The sequence below is a fragment of the Haliotis asinina genome, chromosome 10 (assembly GCF_037392515.1).
Source record: "Haliotis asinina isolate JCU_RB_2024 chromosome 10, JCU_Hal_asi_v2, whole genome shotgun sequence".
Classification (NCBI taxonomy): Eukaryota; Metazoa; Mollusca; class Gastropoda; order Lepetellida; family Haliotidae; genus Haliotis; species Haliotis asinina.
The window spans coordinates 1019589-1037432 of NC_090289.1; the positions used below are offsets into that span (position 1 = coordinate 1019589).

Sequence of the window (17844 nt, forward strand, 5' to 3'; positions counted from 1 at the left end):
CACAAACATAAGAATAAACTTGCAGATGATTCTTGACATATGCCGAGGTTGACTTGATCTTGAAGGTTGGTACACTCACTTGGTCCTGCTTCTGGTCTCCTGCTTCATGATGACGGCCTCCGTGACGCTGCCTTTTGTTACGAGTGTGTATTTTCTGTATATTTTGTTATTAATTCAGTAATAATTATTATTGGGTCATAACGTTTAGTGTTTTGAATAATAGTTGTGATGGGTCACATTTCGTATAATCGATGGTCCGTATTTTTAGGATTTTGGCAGCAGGCTTGTCTGGGAATTATCTGCCCATGACTTCCTGTTTGTTTACTTCCGGGAGACATTGTTTCGAGGGCATTCTACAATGTTGGCGATGGCAGTAAGTGCTCGTACTTTCGTGAAACGACTGCAAGTATATATAAAGGCTAGTTGCCGTGCTGTGAGCGACACACATTCGGACATTCACTGGAGTTACATTGCCAACGCTTTATCCGTCAACGCCTGATCTACTGCTGTCAGACCGCTCATTGTGTTCATTCTGCACGACTGTTTCTCTCTCACACTAAGACTTTGGTGAGGTTGCTATACTATATATTTTGTGACTCATTGCCTTAGATTTTGCCGCATTTGTATTGTATTTGAAATCTGCATTGTGAAATTGACTTGTGGCTTTGTATATCTTGCTCTCGTTGCATAATAATACAGAATTTGAACGTTTGAGACTTTCTGTTTTGCTGGTTCACAGGGGATTTCTTACATTGTTTGTCACGGTAAATTCTTAACCGTAACAACAATTGGGGGCTCGTCCGGGATAGACTTCATTTGACATTTGAGACCACTTGTGAAATATGTTCCAAATTTCTGCAATTTTGCAGCAAGTTAATTTGTGGAACCAGCAAAATGGTGTTTGAACTTGAGAACTTTGTATTGTCCCCTGACTCTGAGACAATTTGTCAAATGAGGAAATCAGATTTATTGCAAATTTCTTCACATTTGAAATTTGATGCCAAACCTGCAATGAGGAAATTTCAGATTTTGAAAATTGTGTTGAATCATTGTATTGATAGGAGAGATTTTGAAGATGATGTTTTGGAAATGGTGGAAGAGGAAGGTTCAGATCAATTGGAAATAAAGAAACTTGAAATTCAGTTTCAAATTCCAAAAGAGGAAAATAGAAAACAGGAAGAACTGAAAAGGTTGGAAATGAAAAAGTTTGAGATGGAGAAGGAAAGAGAAAAAGAAGAAAGGGAATTGAAAAAGTTTGAGATGGAGAAAGACATAGCGAGAGAAATAGAACTGAAGAAATTGACAATTGACAGAGTAATTGAGTTGAAAAAACGTGAAAACCCTTCTCAGACCTCAGATTCTTCCACATTTGACATTGCAAGGCATGCTTGGCTTGTACCGCCTTTTAATGAGAAAGAAGTAGGCAAATATTTTCTACATTTTGAGAAAGTTGCTGAAAATCTCAAGTGGCCTAGGGAGTCATGCACTATGTTACTGCAAGGGGTAAAGCTCAGGATGCTTATTCAGCCATGTCAGTACAACAAAGCTCAGATTATGATTTTGTCAAGAGTACACTTTTGAACGCTTATGAGTTAGTGCCTGAGGCTTATCGTCAGAAATTCAGAAATGCTCACAAAAGGGACAATGAGACTTTTGTACAGTTTGCGAGAGAAAAGAAAACATTGTTTGATAGGTTGTGTGGGTCTAAAGAAGTCACAAATTTTGATGGTTTGAGACAGTTAGTGTTGATAGAAGATTTCAAGAAGAGTGTTCATGCTCACCTTAAGACTTGTTTGGATGAACAAAAGGTTGATGACTTACATAAGACAGCGATGTTGGCAAATGATTATTGTTTGACTCACAAGAGTTCTTTTAAGTCTCCTGGTAATGCAAAGTTTACTGGGCAAAAGGGCTTTTCCCCGGTTAAGGCTTCAGGACGTGCAGGTTACAGTGGTGTTAGAACAGGTTCAAATTCTAGTGGCAAGCAGTCACATACTTTTCATCCTAAGCCTAAGACTACCAGTGGTTCTGATCCTGTTTGTGCATATTGTAAAAAGCCAGGTCATTTGATTTCTGCATGTTACTAACTCCAGTTTAGAAATGAGGCTACAGGCTCCCCAAATGCTTTGGTGTCCATCACACCTAAGCCTTTCTTTCCAGGTGCTTCTAAGGAGAGTATTGTTTGTGAGAGTAAATCCCCAGATTCTGTAGTTCGGAGGAGTTTTTGCCCTTTGTTTCTAAGGGTTCTGAGTCCCTTATGGGAGATAATTCTACCCTACGGCCCGTTATTATCTTGAGGGATACCGGAGTTCTCTGATTTTGCAGGATATTTTGCCTTTTTCTGATGAATCTTCAGCTAACTCAGATGTTTTGCATCAGGGTATATGTGGCAATTCTTCTGCTCCTCTCCATTTTGTGAATTTGACTTCGCATCTGATATCAGGTGAGGTGAAAGTTGTTGTTCTTGACTCTTCCATTTCCGGGTGTTGATTTGTTGATCGGTAGTGATCTTATGGGGGCCAAAGTTGGTGCTGATCCAGTTGTCACTGTTTCGCCGGAGAGTTCAGATAGTACTGAAAAGGTGGAGGATGGATTTCCCGGTATTTTTGCCTCTTGTGCAGTGACTCGTTCAAAGTCGAAAGGCATTTCTTGCAAGGCTTCTGTGCAGAATCATACCATTTATGATTTGTCAGGTGCATTCATGGATCATTCTTTATGTGAGGTGGAGACTGATAACTTATCTTCAGAGAGGAGTAGCTCTTTAGGACTTCTTGATAAGTCTGATAGTTTGTCAGGTGGTGAACATACTCTTTCCAGAGAGCAGCTTATTAGTGCACAGGGTGAGGATGTTGAAGTACAGAAGTGGGCTATACCTTGCTCTCGTTGCACAATAATAGAGAATTTGAATGTTTCAGACTTGTCTTTGTTCTGTTTTGCTGGTTCACAGGGGATTTCTTACATTGTTTGTCACGGTAAATTCTTAACCGGAACACTTTGTCGTCCCTAATGTCAACTACTGGTGCTTTACACAGCGGACAGTGTAGGAAGTAATTGCCCACATGTAGTGCCTGGAGGAGTACCTGTAGTGTTGGTGTCTGGGACACTGGTTTGTGGGATCCTCCAGTTGCTCGTCTGTTTCACCTGGTTCTGTGGTGGAATCAGGGGGTCGTCTGTGGATGCGTCGTCTGGGTCCTGTGTCCGGTGTTGCCATGTGTGGGGGTTGGTGAACCGGCATGGCCACTTTTGGTCCTCCGCCGCTTATGAAGAACGAGCTGATGTTTCAACTCGCTCATTTAAAACACTAAAGGTTGTGCCCCATATTATAAATATTACTAATAAAACAATTTACAGGAAATACACTCTCGTAACATATATACGTGGGACTATCCACAACACCCTATCATGGCTGTGAGTGAGAACCGTGGTAATAAAGAACATGTGAGTTCCTTGTAGTATCAAACTTACAAACAACGTGTATTGTGTCTGGCTATGTAAGTGTGTCGAGGCGTGTACCTGACTGTCTGAAGTGTCTGCTCACATGTCAGTATATGTGTTTACCGACACACAACTGAACTGATATAACACTGAGGCCTGGATACCCAGCAGAAACAAAAGCGTTATTTTATTGTTGCAACAAGCAACAATGTATTGTGGTTTGTAAGGAGGAAATAGCCCGCCCATATCTACGCCAGTGAAGTAGCCACAGCATACACGATCAACTTGTTCCACGCTCTTCAGTTGCAGTCAGTGATATAAGTGAGAGAGACATAACAGCACCGTAATTTATACATGATCAATTATGAATATGATTTTATTTTATTACAGAAACACGTGACACTTGTTGCGTAAATGATTCAGCGTTTCATATATTAATCTCGTGACACAGATCGTGATATTTTTATATAGACGTCCCACTTAACGCCGATTGAGAGGTCGTTGACCTTGCAGGGGTGGGTTAACAGCTGGGTATACCTATTTCAATATCTGGCCAATATACACATATGTATGTCACTCTAAGAGCTGAGATGCTTATGTTACACTGATTGCTAGACCATGTAATATAGGGGATGCATACACAAGATGATGGCGTGCCAGAGTTGGCGTGGCAGTTGAAATGACAAGCCGTACGTTTATTATGAAGTCGCACTGTTTCATATGTTGTCATACTCATTTCTTAAGTATAAATAACGCTATTAAACTTACACAGTATAGTTAAGTCCCTGTCCCGTGTTTCGAAGACTTGGGCTGTCAAAGCAGAAAAGGTAAATCCCCGCCGGCGCGCACCCCTTACATTGTGGACAGTCGTATTGATGATGCCTTCATAAACCAGCACTAATCAGTGTTCTGAGTCACACGTCCTGACCTACATTTCTGTCAGGTTCTGCGGAAAGGTAATCAGAGAGTGTCAACGCAATACGGGCAACGTTGACAGCATGGCTTGATGTCAACAACATACATGCGACTACCACAGTATACCACACGGCGAGGGGTTGTCTAGCACCTGAGCCAACAATCGGTGTAGGATACCCAACCCTCCTTGGCCCGTCTCCCAGTATCCTGTCCCCCTTGACCTGTATCCCAGCATCCTGCACCTCACTGGCTTTCATCCCAGTACCATGGCCCTCCTTGGCCCGTATCATCACTACCAGAGTTACGCTAAATAAAAGAAGTGAAATGTATCTCGGGCATCGGCGCGTCAATTTCTTTTTGTGCGCGTAACAATTTATCACTGCTATCTAAAAAAATAAATTTTGACTTTGCCTCGTCCCCATCATCCATTTGTCCAAGAATAAGTGGCTGTAAGAACGAGTGTCACTGAATCAACAAATCATCAACACGTGCTAAACTTTCCAAGATGGATTTCTGAGAGAAAAAAACAAACAAACAAAAACGCGTTTCTTCCTCGTCACTTTTTTCTCTCAAATATTTGAAATAAAGGTCCAACCGCCCTCGTCACTTTTGGAAGAAAAATGTGCTTGAGAAACATTGAATGTTTTACACAACCTTTGTAATCCCGTGAGGTGAGGTGAGGTGAGGTGAGGTGAGGTGAGGTGAAGTGAGGTGAGGTGAGGTGAGGTGAGGTGAGGTGAGGTGAGGTGAGGTGAGGTGAGGTGAGGTGAGGTGAGGTGAGGTGAGGTGAGGTGAGGTGAGGTGAGGTGAGGTGAGGTGAGGTGAGGTGAGGTGAGGTGAGGTGAGGTGAGGTGAGGTGAGGTGACAGAACACATGGCGGGATAAATGGTGGTCTTGTTCAGATTGCTGTGGTAAGAGTATCTCTTTACATGTAATTACATCATACATTTGTGCCACATACCTGTAATTGTGAAGCATGCGGGCGGAGAAAGACGAAGCACAATAAATAAATGCAGGTGGAGAGACGGGACACAGTGTGTGCAGGTGGAGAGACGGGACACAGTGTGTGTAGGTGGAGAGACGGGACACAGTGTGTGTAGGCGGAGAGACGGGACACTGTGTGTGTAGGCGGAGAGACGGGACACAGTGTGTGTAGGTTGAGAGACGGGACACAGTGTGTGTAGGTGGAGAGACGGGACACTGTGTGTGCAGGTGGAGAGACGGGACACAGTGTGTGTAGGCGGAGAGACGGGACACTGTGTGTGTAGGCGGAGAGACGGGACACTGTGTGTGTAGGTGGAGAGACGGGACACAATGTGTGTAGGTGGAGAGACGGGACACAGTGTGTGTAGGTGGAGAGACGGGACACAGTGTGTGTAGGTGGAGAGACGGGACACAGTGTGTGTAGGTGGAGAGACAGGACACAGTGTGTGTAGGTAGAGAGACGGGACACAGTGTGTGTAGGCGGAGAGACAGGACACAGTGTGTGTAGGTGGAGAGACGGGACACTGTGTGTGTAGGTGGAGAGACGGGACACAGTGTGTGTAGGTGGAGAGACGGGACACTGTGTGTGCAGGTGGAGAGACGGGACACAGTGTGTGTAGGTGGAGAGACGGGACACAGTGTGTGGAGGTGGAGAGACGGGGCACTGTGTGTGCAGGTGGAGAGACGGGATACAATGCGTACAGGTAGACAGACGGGACACAGTGTGTGCAGGTGTAGAGACGGAGCACATTATGTGCAGGTGGACAAGGATCTTTCTTGAGTGATTGATTGAGTGAGTTTAGTTTTACGCCGCACTCAGTAATATTCCAACTATATGGCGGCGCTCTTTAAATAATCGAGTCTGGACCCTACAATCCAGTGATCAACAACATAAGCATCGATCAGTGCAATTGGGAACCGATGACATGTGTCAATCAAGTCAGCGAGCCTGACCACCCGATCCCGTTAGTCGCCTCTTACGACAAGCATAGTCGCCTTTTATGGCAAGCATGGGTTGCTGAAGGCTTATTCTACCCCGGACCTTCACGAGTCGATCTTTCTTGCGAGAGATACATATGATATGTTCCTATATCAGTTGTTTGTATAAACATCATGCCACAGAAACGTAGATATAAATATAGCGTTGAACGCACCCTGCTCTATGTATATATGTCTATGAAGCGGCGTAAAATATCACTCACTCACTCACTCACTCACTGACGTTTCGCCAACTCCCCGATGAATGTAAGAATGGCTCCATCTGTGTTTCACACTGATGACACAGAATGTTTGATGTTTGTTGCGTCGTTTGTATCGCTGAAGACGTCATAATTAAACACCAGTGCACGTGCTGTCAAATACAACGCAAAATGAAATAAAAAAAAATGATCCTTACAATTTTGTACACATATGTAAGCATTTTTTAGGGTTGCACATTGTTTATGGAATGTTTTAGAAGATCATGCTTGACCAAATGCAACCAAAACTTATTTTTAATGGTTTTATCAATCAGGATTGTCTTGATGTGCATAGATGCCATGCAGTACGAACATCAGGCACAATGATTGTTTCTCACATGCAAAACATGAGTACAGCATGTGACTATAAAAGACCCAAATTCATCTCACAATTTCGTCCATGATCTTTGCAAGTACTGTACACGAAAATGGGACCTCTCAACGCTGCCGATAGAAATCAGGCAATTGGGCGATTGGAAGCTGGCGAATCGGAGAGTGAAGTGGCAAGGATCTTTAACGTTCATCACAACACAACAACTCGGTTGTGGGATGGATTTGGTCAAACAAATTCGACAAATGACAAATGATCATGAAGATCTAGAGTCACCACACCTGCAAAATACCCTATATCCTACATCTGGGTAATCCGCCATCGTACCGCCCGGGACCCAGCACAAGAACAGTTTGAAGCCCGTAGAGTGTCCGATCAGACAATCAGGAACCGTCTCCGATAAGTAGAAATACGTGCCAAACATCCAAATGTTGTCCCCCTCCTTGACACGACTACATCGACGTCGACGAGTGAGATGGTGTAACCTGGCAAACTAGAGGCGCATATGGTTTAGCGGTGAATCCCGTTATCTCCTCAGGCGACGTGATGGTAGAGACCGTCATGAATGTTTATCTGACAGGTGGACAGATTCGGTGTCGGGATAGTGTCTCTACCTCATATACCCGCAGATCTGAACTTGTGCTTGCCCAAGGCAACCTGACGGCCAATCGATACATCAATCAGATTCTCCGTCAATACGTCCTTCACCTTGTTGACCGTCAACGGCAGCTCTTCCGACAGGCCAACCCCACACCCCACAAAACACGTACCACCGTGGACCACCGTGGAGTAACATCAATACCCTCCCTTGGCCCTCGAGATTCCCGGAGCTAAATCCCATGGAACACCTTTGGGATCAGATCGATAGACGGGTACGTCGACGTAGTAATCCACCACAGTATCTTCAACAGTTGTTCCACATGCTGTCGAAGGATTCCATAACAAAACATCCAACGATCGATTCGATCTGTACATAGGTGTCAGGCAGTGGTAGCAGCTGGAGGTGGTCATACGACGTACTGACTTCAATACCACCTGGTAGACAGCAGTAATGACAGTGATGCCTGTAATTCTCATGAACTATGGACAAGATAGCAATGCATTGCCCCACAAAATTTCATTTATGTGTCTTTGTTTTCCGCTGATCTACACGTCCTTGAATAACACCAAATTTTCATTGGTATTTGGGTTTTGGGTTTTGCGTTTCTTTTTTTGAAGAATGTATTATCGATGTTGATATTAACTATGGAGAATTTAGCTGACACGGCAGATCTGTATTGGTTGTCTTAGACTGATGCTGGCTGGTCAGTTTCGTGTACATTGGTAGTAACGTGTCCAGTTTCCTTGTGAAAAGTCAGATACTTTCATCCGTGTTTATAGCCTGTCTTACAGTTTCTGAATCACATACTTTCCGCAATGCCACAGGATGTGTATCCCTGGTCTCCTTCGGGTTTCTTTTCAATTTAAATGGGTTGATTTGTTACGATACAATGATACATTCGGGGACAGGGCGTTAGTTTACCGTGTTTACTAACACAGCCTATGCAAGATATATCCATTACCTTTCTACAGTGTGGCGATATTATCATCCTGTATGCTACCTCGCCGTGCGGACACGTCACTTAAGATAGGCTGAAATACGATACGACGGTCTATGTTGGTGGATAACAGGGTTCTCGATAGTAACCCTTTGACATAATGACCCTGTTTATCCAGGTCAAGAGAGGCCTAGGCCCCGACCTTTGTGCCCTTACTCGGAAATAGCTCGTCGTGACGAGGTTGTGGTTTCAGATTATATACTGACATGTCGCAAAGCCAACATATGATGAGGGCCTGAAGAGAGTTTGATTACACGGGACTGACAATGTATTTTATACGATCTACATATATGCAACCATCTCAGCGCCTCGGTGATCACGTCCGAGGAACTCGATTGAGGAGAACCTGTCACTGAGTGGAAAATACAACACAGTAGTGGACTATATTGGTATCTATATACGGAATACAGTAGAGATGTGTTTTTATTGGAAATTAAACATACCGCCTGAAACACACACTTAACAGAACACCCGTAACGTAAAGGTGTCTGAACAACACCCCAATTTTTTTATCAGTGATCAGAATTACACTCACAAACCAATTAGATAGAGATAGAGATACACTCACAAACCTTCTGGTCAAGACTCCCGGTAGATATGCCCTTACAAACTTTCTAGTCAGGGATCTGGGTAGAGATGAACTCACAAACCTTAGAGTCAAGGATCTAGGTAGAGATGCACTAACAAACTTTCTGGTCAAGGATCTGGGTAGAGATGCACTCGCAAACCTTCTCGGTAGACATACATTCACAAACCTTCAGGGCAATGATAGCAGGTCAATTGTGCACTCACAAACTTTCTGGTAACTGATCTGGGTAGAGATGCACTTACAAACTTTCAGGTTGAGGCTCTCGTTTGAAATGCACTTACAAACCTTCTGGTCAAGGATCTCGGTAGAGATACACTCCACAAATCTTCTGATCAAGGATCTTTGTAGAATATGAACAATTAACGAACTGAATTATATTCTAAGAAGAGACATAAAGAGTTCATTAAAATGTTATAAAAGAAACTTCACAAGTCAGTCAGGATGCTGTCCTGTAAGGATTTTCAACGTGGGTCTGAATCGCGCAGAACCTTTAAAAGTAGTACTTTGATCAGGAAGATGTCGGCCTAAGCATTGGCAGCCTTCCATACAAGCATCCACACTGTGTGTGTGGTGAACACACTGAACACGGTGTCAAGTCATATTCTGAAATTCTGATATAAGTTACACTGAGATAAATCATTTTATAACGTCATGTAAATAATACCGGTTGTTACCTTTCGAGGCAAGACAGGTGACCATGACCTTGATTAGTAACCGAAACATCACGTGATTTGCTTACATGAATAAACCTGGCCTTTTGAAAGCCCGAAAGTGCTCCTGACACAATCTCCGTTTGCACACACGCATTAATGTGATATCAGGTATCGTATTAACATAAGTAAGAAACAAAAGATAAGATCTAAGTGTTTCCTGGGAAGATAGTGTACCATGACAATGTGTCTGCATATGGCGTATGTGAAAAAAGGTGTATATGTTAGAATGACGCTGAAGAAAGTTGATAATGCGCGATTTCAGATAAGGTACTCGAACAGAGTGCACGTATACAGTTGGTGAATGTTACCCAATATCTGATTGAAATGGCGCCACCTACAGGGACTCTCCTTACGTCGCCGGCATCATTCTTCAAACACTGGTCTCTGTAGAGCTTTGGCGCAGCTTTATTTCTCTAACAGTCATATTGACACTGTCGCCTACACACTGCACAGTCATATGGACACTGTCGCCTGCACAGGCATATTGGCATTGTTGCCTACACATTTGACAGCCATTTGGACATTGTCGCCTACACACTTCACAGCCATATGGACACTGTCGCCTACACACTGCACAACCATATAGACACTGTCGCCTGCACAGCCATATGGACACTGTCGCCTACACACTGCACAACCATATAGACACTGTCGCCTGCACAGCCATATGGACACTGTCGCCTGCACAGCCATATGGACACTGTCGCCTGCACAGCCATATGGACACTGTCGCCTGCACAGCCATATGGACACTGTCGCCTGCACAGACATATAGACACTGTCGCCTGCACAACCATATAGACACTGTCGCCTGCACAGCCATATGGACACTGTCGCCTGCACAGCCATATGGACACTGTCGCCTGCACAGCCATATGGACACTGTCGCCTGCACAGCCATATGGACACTGTCGCCTGCACAGCCATATGGACACTGTCGCCTACACACTGCACAACCATATAGACACTGTCGCCTGCACAGCCATATGGACACTGTCGCCTGCACAGCCACATGGACACTGTCGCCTGCACAGCCATATGGACACTGTCGCCTGCACAGCCATATGGACACTGTCGCCTGCACAGCCATATAGACACTGTCGCCTGCACAACCATATAGACACTGTCGCCTGCACAGCCATATGGACACTGTCGCCTGCACAGCCATATGGACACTGTCGCCTGCACAGCCATATGGACACTGTCGCCTGCACAGCCATATGAACACTGTGGCCTGCACAGCCATATGGACACTGTCGCCTGCACAGCCATATGGACACTGTCGCCTGCACAGCCACATGGACACTGTCGCCTGCACAGCCATATGGACACTGTCGCCTGCACAGCCATATGGACACTGTCGCCTACACACTGCACAACCATATAGACACTGTCGCCTGCACAGCCATATGGACACTGTCTCCTGCCTGAGTCAGTGTTCTTGTTTCTCATATGTTTCCACTCAACCTATTCTTTCTTATTATACATTTTTATTACAGTTCCTTAACGTGGGGCCAAACCCGAGGTAAATTTGGAACTGACCACGCATGAAACACCCACCAATACATCCCTCCACCTGCCTACCTTCATTTTCCGTCCCCCTACCAGCCCATTAGCCTACTACACTCAAATACTACAGTCCTTCTGCAAGCCTGCCAACCTTCTCTCGGTTTATCTTTGGGCTGACCAATGGTTACCATGGACTTTAGAAATAGCAATACCTTGCTGCCTATTACAGCATGCATGACCTGCAAGTCGGCGAATACCTGGTCACTCATGTTATGCCGCCTGGACCTCTGTATCCCAGTAATCTTCATTTGTTTGCAGTAATAAATTCAGTGTTTTCCCAAAACCTATTTGGGTTGGGGATAAACCATATACATCCAGGTGAGCCAAGGGTATTGGCAATCAGTGGTATCCAGTTTATTACTAATTGTAGCCCACAACGAACACTTTCTAAAAACAAGGAATGAAACAAAACCTTGAAATAATCAATTGTCTCAATTTGTTCAGAAATCTCCCAGATCTCATGGGAAACTGATCTCAAATGACACTGACGTATTCCAGTGATAGTAATCTGAGATACTGTTGGTAAGGGGGATTCCCTATAGTCCAACAGGCTGCAATTACACGCTGTGAAAGACATGACTCGCTGAATCGCTTTACATTGCCATGCCCTTCCAGTATTGCTATGCATTGTCATGTTCTTCCAACTATTGATGTACATTGTCATGTGTCCTTCCAGTATTACTTTACATTGCCACATGCCCCCTTCCAGTGTTGCTTTTGAATGTCATATCCTTCTAGATTGCTTCCCATTTTCATGTCCTCCACGGATTGCTTCACATTGTCTTGTTCTCCCTTGTCGCTTCACATTTACATGCTCCCCACCTATTGCCATTTCCGTGTTCTAACACTATTACTTCAGTCTGTCATGTCCTCCTGTCTTGCTTCACATGTCCATGTCTTCCTTGTATTATTCTCACGCCTTCCAAGTATTGCTTCACATTGTCATGTCCTTCAAGTATTGCTTCACATCGTCATGTCCTTCAAGTATTGTTTCACATCGTCATGTCCTTCAAGTATTGCTTCACATCGTCATGTCCTTCAAGTATTGCTTCACATCGTCATGTCCTTCAAGTATTGCTTCACATCGTCATGTCCTTCAAGTGTTACTTCACATCCCCACGCCCTACCCCGCTTCAGAATGTCACCGTTTCCAAGCAGGATTTCTGAGTGCTATGCTGCACAGGCTTCAAAATGGGGGATTATTTCACTGATGATTAAGATGATTTATGTCAACGTTTTCGTTTCCAAAATATGGTGTGATCCAAACAAGGCGCCAGAGCCTGGCGCTATTTCAGATTAAAAATAAAGGAATGTTCAACAAATGATTCACCATACTCCAGACTCCGAAAGCTGGAACAAAAGACTCAGTTCACTCAAAGGCTTAAGTATTAATACCATAGCCACAGACAGATGTGTGTATCATATTCAGCCTTTTCTGTATGAAACACACCCTTATACAGAAATGCTGCAGCTCCGCACAATCAGTGACTGTAAACTGTGACAGTGCCTATCTCGACGCTCAACAACTACTGCCTGTAGCTGATCTGCAGATGGCCTTGTGTGTCGGTAGACCTCACGCTTATGTAACTGTCACACAGTGCTCCAGTTATCGATTCCTCCAGCCACAGAGTGGATAATGGAAGTGGTTGTTCAACTTGACTGAATTTCAAGTTTCCTTTGAAAGAACGCAGTGTAAATATGTTATGTGGAGAAATGTAGGTCAATATCTGAACGCATTCGGGACAAGGTATTTGAATAATGATAAAAATAATTCGATTTGCACAAATGTGGGGACAACGTGAGGTACGTTTTCGTCATACATACAACACAAAATGTCCTGAATCTGCTAGGTATCGAATAGGAAACAGAACAATGACTTCCTTGTTGTAGCTTCCTCACAATCCGACTACAACCGGACTCAGGCAAGTCTATTGTGGATGTACACAAATCTAGTTGGTCACACAAGGGATGATGGGCAGCACATACAATGTGTAAAACTTTGTACGTTGCCCCATTGTAAGCCAATGTGTGCAGACTCCCACACAACCACCTATATCTTTTTCAATACTGTATATTTAGAGTAGTAGGCAGTAGGACTGGTTATTTGGATTTTGTCATTTAGATCATACATCATGTTTGTTTGAAAGTTTGTACATGTAATGATCCAACAACGCCGCGACATGCCTACACTCACGATGTTCATGTATTGATGCGTGCTGTCAACAGCCAAATACAAAACGAGATGTCGAACAATATTTGGGCAGCCGAGTGATAGGCGTGACATCCACGGAATCCGGCATGATCTCGCCTCTGTCCGCAGTTGTTGTATACATACATAAACTCCAGGAGGAAGCGTTTCTTATATTGCAGTCTCCCTGTGTCCGCATGTGGTTTGAACGCTGTCCGCTTTCAACTGACAAGGGCTGGGAAAATCAATTCGGATGTATATGTTGGAGACGTCAATCAAACTGACTGCGCGCACACTGTCATTTGATTGGCTGTGAGATGCGTTACGTCGATTCGTGTGTTACTATGTAGCGTATCTTGGCTTAGAGTAATCCTGCAGACCATGTGTTGAAGCGGCCGGTGTTTTCACCGGAGATCTCTGGGAACACTTTGTACAGTGTTTGAATTGTGTGTGTCCGAGGACGGAACTACCATCTAACATTCTTGCTGACCACAGCATACACTGGATAATCTTTACAGAAGCCAATGTAAGAGGCCAGATGGAGGGGTCAGGAATTTTGTCCGCGAGGGCAGGTCCCACTTCCCCACCCCCGGGCTTGGATATGAGCACCCCAGCGATGGATACCGAGGCAGTTTTCGATGGTGAAACTTTACAGATTGCTTCAGGGAAGAATAATCCGGATATTTTACAGATGGAAGAAAACACAATCAGCGATAATAACAATAACAGTCAGTCTATAGCAGCAGACGACACATCTTCGGCAGCAGACGGTATCCGGACCAGCGATGGGCGCTCTCTCAGGGCTCGCTCAAGAAGGTAAGCAAATTTGAAGAGCTTTTAAATAACAAACAGCCCGGCTGTTTCGTAGTGACATCGCATTGGAGTGATCCGTTAGGTTCATGAGTGTCTTTGTTAAGTTCAGGGCGCACTTCAAAGTGTCACAAACATACCAATCCACGACAAACAGCTGATCAAATATCAACCTGGCAATAGTTTATGGATTACTGTTCTATAACAAAGTAGGGCAACTAATACTAATTTGTATCGTCATTAATAATATCACGTGCATCCCTGTATAACCTGACTGAGAGATGTACGGGACAAGTATTTGCTTTCAACCACAAACAAAAAGTCAGATGAAATCAGCTGCTCTTCTCACTCTCATGAATATGAACATGGATGTACTACGCATATGTTTTTGTAGAATTGCTTTACATTTGTCTTGCTGAGTTTGTTAATTCCCACCGACATCATAACCGCCCCTCTCTGCGCTGCACCTCAAGTGTGGTGTGAACGTTAACAAAGGAACACTATGACGCGCCGATCAGCTGATCGTTGTCGGCGGGCACCCGCGCCCGTGTCCACGGCTGTGAGTCGCTTAACGCAACACTGTAAATGTGATATGACTGGCAAGTCCAATATCGTTTGCTTATATCTAGCAGTGAAGAATATTGTATTCAGAAATAGCTAATACCTTTCAGTGCACTGTTGTGCCTTTTCTTTGATTAAGGTTCGTCACTTTCTCACTTTCTAGTATACCTTGTGTTGTGTTGTGTGCATGTTTCGATTAAAATAGGCACATTTTCAAAGAAAGGACAGAAGTTTCCGGGAGTGACATGATGTTGGTCGTGGGTGTGGTCATCTAACCTGGATTGTTATGTGTCATGTGTCATGTAACATCTATGTTGACACATTCTTCTGTATGTCAGAACCGTTATGGCTTCCTTGATAAGCGAGCAAATATGACGTTGTCAGCCTGCTTGTGAATCATTCGCCATTGATCGTCGGCAATGTCACCCTGTTGACGTAAGCTCAAGTCATGATTCTTTCCTGCACAGAACACCTCCGAGACACATCGTGTTCATGGTCTGTAAATATGACAGGAAAGAAATAACAAAATAGATTTTTTTTGCTGTGATTTCAACTTGAAAGTTGCCAACTTTCCCGCAGCCAAATCGTGTCTTTGTGTAGTGGCGGAGAGACTACAGCTGTTTGCCACGACATTCACTCAACCATATCAAGTTATATACGTTGTTTAACAATGTTTGACAATGCTGCACTTACTACATACTCTGTTAAAAGTAGTTCATATACCTGGTGGACAATATGAAATTGCCAGTATCGCTTGCCCGGGTGCTCACAGAGAGAGATTACGAGAGTGTTTGCAGCCCTGTCATACTTACATTGACAATATCACCAGACAGTCAGTATTGACAGTATTCACATGGTGATCGGCGTGAGAAAACCGTCGCTTGCCACTTCCACTCATACTGTCACATTAAGTGTATGTCACTTTGCCAGCCCTTACATCGTATAGTTATTCCGACATGTATGTATGTTAGCAGAGCAATAGAACAGAATAAACTCAGGTTCATAGGCTCACAGTTTTCGGAGACGTTGGAAAACACCTACAGGTAGTGCTCCCTGAGCAGTGTGCATGGTGGGATTTTTTACTTTTCAGAAAGAAATCTTCGTATGCATAACATGACAGCTATGATTCAATAATCAGAATTACTTAAGTAACGGGGCCACAGAAACCTCCTAAGTCCGCTGTTTTGCTCAGTCATCAATGTCTGCAGGGTGAATGAACGACCTCCACCTAAAACACCTTCCTTGTAACATCCCACCTGGAATTAACAGTCTTCCTTGTATACTTCCTACAGAGAATAAAACCCTATCTTTTCATTACCTCCCATCAGGAACTAAACCCTGCTTTATACACCTCCCATCCAGAATTAAACCCTATCCTTTACACACACCCCATTCGGAATTAACCCTCCTCCTTTATACACCTTCCATTCATTAGAAAACCTTCTTTGCACACACACCATCAGGAATTAAACCCCCTTCTTTATACATCTCCCACGAGAAATTAAACCCTCTTCTTTATACACTTCCCATCAGGAATTAAACTCCCATCTTTATACACTTCCCATCATGAATTAAACCCGCTTCTTTATACACTTCCCATCATGAATTAAACCCTCTTCTTTATACACTTCCCATCAGGAATTAAACCCCCTTCTTTATACACTTCCCATCCGGAATTAAACCCTCTTCTTTATACACTTCCCATCCGGAATTAAACCCCTTCTTTATACACTTCCCATCCGGAATTAAACCCCTTCTTTATACACTTACCACCAGGAATTAAAATCCCATCTTTATACACTTCCCATCAGGAATTAAACCCTCTTCTTTATACACTTTCCAGCGGGAATTAAACCCCCTTCTTTGTACACTTCCCATCAGGAATTAAACTCCCTTCTTTATACACTTCCCATCAGGAATTAAACCCCCTTCTTTATACACTTCCCATCAGGAATTAAACCCTCTTCTTTATACATCTCCCACAAGAAATTAAACCCTCTTCTTTATACACTTCCCATCAGGAATTAAACTCCCATCTTTATACACTTCCCATCATGAATTAAACCCTCTTCTTTATACACTTCCCATCAGGAATTAAACCCTCTTCTTTATACACTTACCATCAGGAATTAAACCCCCTTCTTTATACACTTCCCATCCGAAATTAAACCCTCTTCTTTATACACTTACCATCAGGAATTAAACCCCCTTCTTTATACACTTCCCATCCGGAATTAAACCCCTTCTTTATACACTTACCACCAGGAATTAAAATCCCATCTTTATACACTTCCCATCAGGAATTAAACCCTCTTCTTTATACACTTTCCAGCGGGAATTAACCCCCTTTCTTTGTACACTTCCCATCAGGAATTAAACTCCCTTCTTTATACACTTCCCATCAGGAATTAAATCCTCTTCTTTATACACTTCCCATCAGGAATTAAACCCTCTTCTTTATACACTTCCCATCAAGAATTAAACCCCCTTCTTTATACACTTCCCATCAGGAATTAAACCCTCTTCTTTATACACTTCCCATCAGGAATTAAACTCCCTTCTTTATACACTTATCATCAGGAATTAAACTACCTTCTTTATACACTTCCCATCCGGAATTAAATCCTCTTCTTTATACACTTCCCATCAGGAATTAAACTCCCATCTTTATACACTTTCCATCAGGCATTAAACCCTCTTTTTTATACACTTCCCATCAGGAATTAACCCTTTCCTTTATACACTTCCCATCAGTAATTAAACTCCCATCTTTATACACTTCCCATCAGGAATTCACCCCCCTTCTTTATACACTTCCCATCAGGAATTAATCCCCCTTCTTTATACACTTCCCATCAGGAATTAACCCCCCTTCTTTATACACTTCCCATCAGGATTTAAACTCCCTTCTTT

At 43.5% G+C, this 17844-nt stretch overlaps 1 protein-coding gene across 2 annotated transcripts in view; it reads left to right on the plus strand.

The window, feature by feature from the left end:
• Positions 1-13894: 13894 nt before the first annotated feature.
• The window catches only part of LOC137297807 (homeobox protein Mohawk-like), a 64913-nt gene continuing 60963 nt past the window's right edge, over positions 13895-17844 (plus strand). The window contains exon 1 of one of the 2 annotated variants that reach the window (XM_067829761.1): positions 13895-14376. In XM_067829761.1, coding sequence (XP_067685862.1) covers positions 14099-14376 — 278 coding nt within the window. In that variant the 5' untranslated portion in view covers positions 13895-14098. The remainder of the gene's footprint in view (positions 14377-17844) is intronic. The other variant, XM_067829762.1, reaches the window with a different exon arrangement.